General features: G+C 32.5%; 1 protein-coding gene across 1 annotated transcript; it reads left to right on the top strand.

Annotated features, from left to right (window-relative positions):
* The first annotated feature begins 211 nt into the window (after positions 1 to 211).
* Positions 212 to 5,303, top strand: LOC107781597 (cation transporter HKT1;3-like). Its single transcript, XM_016602335.2, has 3 exons — positions 212 to 1,381; positions 3,946 to 4,176; positions 5,003 to 5,303. Exons 1-3 carry the CDS (start codon positions 252 to 254, stop codon positions 5,199 to 5,201), a joined length of 1,560 nt encoding a protein of 519 aa, XP_016457821.1. The 5' UTR covers positions 212 to 251; the 3' UTR covers positions 5,202 to 5,303.
* The last annotated feature ends 653 nt before the right edge of the window (positions 5,304 to 5,956 follow it).

A 5,956-nucleotide genomic window follows, 5' to 3' on the forward strand; every position in this document is an offset into this window, starting at 1 on the left:
ATTCTTGTGATCCGGCCTTTTTCCGGACCCCACGCATAGCAAGAGCTTTGTGTACCGTGCTGCCATTTCTCCTCGAGCCTTACACGTTGATAATTTCGGATAAGTCTATCTCCAATGCGAATACTGGACAGTGAGAATTAAAAACGAAAGACCCTAGCACAGGGAAACTCCACTACTTCATAATTCTTACTATAAATCAACCCTTGGCCATTGAGTCAAGCCAGTTTATTACCACGTAAAGATTCACTAAGATGAAAATGAAGCTGTTTTCGTCATCTTACGGTCAAGGTTTTTTCTTCTCTATCTTTCATATTCTTAATCTTGGCGTAAAGCCATTTTGGATTGAATTAAGTTATTTCATGATCCTTTCATTGTTAGGTTTCTTAGCTTTGACTGTCTCAAAACCTAGAACTCTACCATCATTTAGGCCTCAAAACCTAGATGTGTTTTTCACTTCTGTTTCTGCTGCCACAGTTTCTAGCATGTCCACTGTTGAAATGGAGGTTTTCTCAAATGCCCAACTTGTCTTCATAACCATATTAATGTTTCTTGGTGGGGAGGCTTTTACCTCTTTTCTTAGACTTCAACTCATGAAGTCCAAAATTTCCACGGAAAAAGCGGTTTTACAAAACAAAATTGAATCTTCAAACTCTACTAGGAACTCTATCCATCATCTTGAGCAAGGACATGGAAAAGAGGATAATAATTTAGAACATGCAATAATCAATTCTATGGAGGACAGTGAGGCAATAGTCAAATTGAAGTCTTTAAGATTCTTGAGTTATGTGGTTTTTGGTTATATTCTATGCGTTGTTGTTGTTGGTTCTTCCTTAGTTTCTATCTACATAAGCATTATTCCAAGTGCAAAACAAGTTCTCATAGAAAAAGGGCTTAACTTGCATACTTTTTCCCTCTTCACCACAGTTTCAACATTTGCAAATTGTGGTCTTGTCCCTACAAATGAAAACATGATGGTATTCAAGAAAAATTCAGGCCTTCTTCTCATTCTTATACCTCAAATCCTTTTGGGAAACACATTGTATGCTCCTTGCTTACGCCTCGCTATTTGGTTTCTTTGGAAAATCACGAAGAGAGGAGAGTTTGAGTATATCATGAAGAACTCAAAACGAGTAGGATACTCCCATATTTTTCCAAATTTGGAAACCATGGCTATTTTAACTACTGTTCTGGGATTCATATCCATTCAGTTTGTTGTCTTTTGTTCATTGGAATGGAATTCTGAAGCCATTGCTGGAATGAGTTCTTATGAGAAGCTGGTCGGAGCATTGTTTGAAGTTGTGAATACAAGGCATACTGGTGAATCTGTCTTCGATCTTTCAACCCTTACTCCAGCTGTCTTAGTATTATTCGCTTTAATGATGTGAGTATACGACTTTTAATCTGTCAATTCTTTCTTTTGTACTACTACTTCTTTATTCTTATATTGTAGCTGAACTTAGCACTTTATTAGTATAGTTTAAATTACATCAGCAAAAATTAAACCCACAACTTTAAAAACACAATAAGTTATATGTAACGGAATCAATTCCATATCAAAATCACATCACATCTATAACTAGAAAATACTAGCACATATGTAGTTACAAGACTTACCTCTAGAACAAAATTCGTCAACTACATAACACACAATTCCACAACAACTCTACGGAAACGCCACCAACTTTTGCCTCACAAGTCTAATCATGATCCCAGTTGTTCCTCGTTCTTCTGTTGTGTTACTGCGAAATTGGAAAATTCAAGTAAGTAGATTTCTCTAGGAAGACATTCACAAAAATTGGTCGCCATCAAGGTGGAAAATCCCAAAAATTAATACTACACAATTTTTGGGTTAAAACCCTTCAACCTGTTGGATTTTTTTCCATCAAGAAAAGAACTTTTTTATTTTTTAATTATTCAGGTACGATAGGAACCACAAATTTAATTAATAAGGCTTCTTATAGTGCAATTAATTCAAAATATGATCTGTTTAAAATAAAACTTTATCGAATTGAGTAAATAAAGAAATAATTATTTCATAAAGAATATTATTGCAATACGCATAGATTAAAGTATATCCCAATAATAAGTTCAATGCTTAAAACTTTAAATGTTTTATCCCTATAGAACTTAAAATTTAAATCCCTCCTCTTCTTTTAAACACTGTCGATAAAAAATACTTGATAAATATATTAATTAAAAGAGGAAAATCACTTTTCATCAGTTAAAAAGGGAATTTGTTTTCTTTGAGGGGTAGTCAAGGGGAATATATTGCTGATATGCCAAAAGGATACAGAGGGGGCCCTGAGCCTGACCCTTTCAATGTAAATCTATAATGTATAAATTTAAACTACGACCGAAAAGTCAATTCTTTGTTGATATCCAACATCCAACTATTGTAGTTTCTTATATCACTTCCTTTAATCGATATTTAGGCATTTGTTGTCCTTCAGAATTATCATCAAATCACTATTATTATACCTGTCCTCCACTTTATGCGATTACCATACATTGTCACATACTTTTATACAAAATCAAACACTTGAAAAATTGTTTACAAAATAATATTTCAAAGCAAAATATTTTTCCATTCTAAACATAGGTGCAATTTGTATACATGCAATATACAATATTAGCAAGAAAAGCTCGACTAAGCAATTACTTCCCAGTAATATAAAAATAAAAGATTTGCTAAGCTATTAGAGAGTGGTTTTCAGCAAGTTTCTTGATCCATGAGACCATGATTGATTTACACATAATAAACATATACTATTTGGAAAAGTGTAATGGTGATTTTACCAGCATCAAGGAAAGTAACTAGAAAAGAGAGAATACTATTGCGATCCTTAAGTAGAAGAGATATGGAATTATTCTACTTTTTGGTATTCCAAGAATTAATAGTATTGTCTGTCAAGCTTTCCCTTTGTTCCATTCTTTGAAAATATCGGAAAACAAATCATGAGCAGCCTCAGATATTGAAAGATCTTAGAAGAACATATCCTCGTTTTCTTTGAGATGCAGCAAATTCGTTTTTCTTATTAACATAATAATCCTCATCTATTTTTTGACTTATGTTTACGCCTGTTTCCTCTGTCTGCTCTTATACCATTTTGAAACGTGTGATCATTTCGTTAAATTGCTTAATAGCATATTTGGATGGTTGTTACATATCGTTTCATAATGTATCGTATTATATTGTATTGTATTATATTATATTATATCGTTTTATAAATACAATATTTAGATAAATTATATCGTTTGTCGTTATTTCATGATGTCATGTACCGGCAATATGAAGAATAAACTTGCAGTATCACAAAGAAAAATTAGGGTACGGAGTAGAATTATTATATAAAAAGGTATGATAAAAGATTATAACGACGCGGCCACACCAAATCGGTCGTTACATAAAGTGACACTTTTCGCCGTTATGTAACGACAGATATAACGATACGATACGATACAATACAATTTAAGTAACAATCAAAACAAGCATTGTATTTAAAGTAACAATACGACACAATAGAATAAGTAACAACCATCCAAACAAGCTATAAGTTGCTATAGATAATAATTTTATTTTTAAAAAATTATCTTCAGCAGTGTGTTGCGTAAAATGGATAGAGTTGGAAGTAATTATTATTATAAGATACCCCGAAATAGATAGTGTTCTCCAATAAGGTTCTTGATACATAATTCACTTGCATATTTGATTATCTTGTGTGTTCCCCACTTTTTTATCAGCAATAAAGAGTCATATTCTCATCATCTCCCACTATGGCAAGAGAAGGTGAATAAGATGCCAAAATGTCTTAATTTATAATATCATTGTACGTAGAACAACAAACTCTAAGTGCTCTAATAGTTATACACAGTAATTTGTAATAAATCTCTAAAGCTTGTTATTGTCAAGTAAAATTCTAAAATTCATTTGCTTTGTCACTGCAGGTATCTATCATCCTATACTTCTTTTTTGCCAGTTGATAGTAATGAAGAGTGCTTGGAAACTACAGAAAGAATGAACAGGAGAAAAGGGAGCAGCTTAGTGGAGTACATATCATTCTCACAGCTTAATTATTTGGTCATTTTCACCATTCTTATTTGTATTACAGAGAGAGACAAAATGAAAAATGATCCCCTCAATTTCAATGTACTCAGCATCGTCTTTGAAGTCATCAGGTTAGTCGACAACTGTATTTTTCTTCATTTTTAAACGACGACGACAACAACAGCAACCCCAGTAATTTTCACAAGTGAGGTTTGGGGAGGGTAAGATGTATGCAGCCTTACCCCTAACCTAGAAGGACACAGTCACACAAAGACTGTTTCCGATATACCCTCGGCTGGAGAACGGATAATAAAAGTAATGGCAACAAGAAGGAATAACAACAAGATAAAAAAATACGAAAGCCAAAAAAGCAGTTAAACTCTAGGTAGTAATAGCAATCTATAAATAAAATGATATCATACAAATTTTATTCCCTCCACCCCGATTTATGTGGCGAAGTTCTAATTTTGAGTCAAACGAGTTTTCTTTTACCGTAATTTTTTTCATATGCTTTTTAAATATTTTGAATTATTTATAATTGTGACCGGTAGTATTTTTATGTAGTTTTCATATATATAAATTATATATTAGAAATTTAAAGATTTTATGTCTGATTTCATAACACTAAGAAATTTGACTCTAAAGTTCCGAATTCTGACACATAAATTCGGACAAAGGAAGTAATATTTTTCACGGAATCTTCTTTCATTAGAGGTATTATCTTTAATTTCGTTTTCTTAAACTGCGTTATGAGTCATAAATGTATGCACTCCACAATTTGTGAAGATGGTTACTCCTAACTTAATAAGTGAAGACAATTTATTAACCCCAACACATATTGGTATATTGGATCAAAAATTTAAAGCAATAGATTCTTGAACAAAAAAGAAAGAAGAAAAATATAAAAAGTAAAATGCTTTTTCATTCTAACTCATGTATCTAATGATAATTTTGCAGTGCATATGGGACTGTCGGAATGTCAATGGGCTATAGTTGTGCAAGGCAATTAAAACCAGATCACCATTGCAAGGATGCAGCATATGGATTTGCTGGAAAATGGAGTAATATGGGAAAGTTCATTCTGATTATTGTCATGTTTTTTGGAAGGCTGAAGCAGTACAGTAAAAGAGGTGGCAAGGGTTGGAAAGTATTATAACATCTAAATGAGTACTTTAGCTTATCATCTATACAGAGCTGTGTGTTAAAAAAAAAATAATAATAAGCAACTAGCTCGTAATGCAACTTATTTTGACGTCTCCCTTTTGCTTTTCGTTTCTTCCATGTATTAATAGTGTATAAACTGTTAGGCACCGGCAGATACTGTTTCTTTAATGTTTATTCATAAATTATCTGAAATTGGGTTGTTAGGGCCCAAAATCTCACCTAGTCGTAATGACTCCTAACTCCAACATGCTAGGTAAGCCAAATAATAAATAACATAACTCGAATGAAGATCATTAATAATCAATAAATAAAATGACAAAAATTCATACAACTATCCCAAGGACTGGTAGTACAAGTCATGAGCCACTAAGATTTAGATTTACAATGCTGATATAAATAAAATATAATATCTATTTGTAATTTGCATAAACAGAAATAAGTCCTAAACTACCATAAACAAGTGATAGCTTATTATTGGAACGCTAGTACGACTTCAATGCTAGCCTCCATCATCTACACAGTAGCTAAGCTCCATTTGCACGCAAAGTGCATAAGTGTAGTATGAGTACAACCGACTCCATATACTCAGTAAGTATTTTGACTAACCTCGGTGAAGTAGTGACATCCTTTTTAAGTAAAAAAATACTCACATAACCTGTGCGGCTCAAAAGCATATATAGGGCAGAAGAGTATCCAATGAGACAATCATATAATAATAATAATAATAATAATAATAATAATAATAAT

The sequence above is a fragment of the Nicotiana tabacum genome, chromosome 18, assembly GCF_000715075.1.
Source record: "Nicotiana tabacum cultivar K326 chromosome 18, ASM71507v2, whole genome shotgun sequence".
NCBI classification, from domain to species: domain Eukaryota; kingdom Viridiplantae; phylum Streptophyta; class Magnoliopsida; order Solanales; family Solanaceae; genus Nicotiana; species Nicotiana tabacum.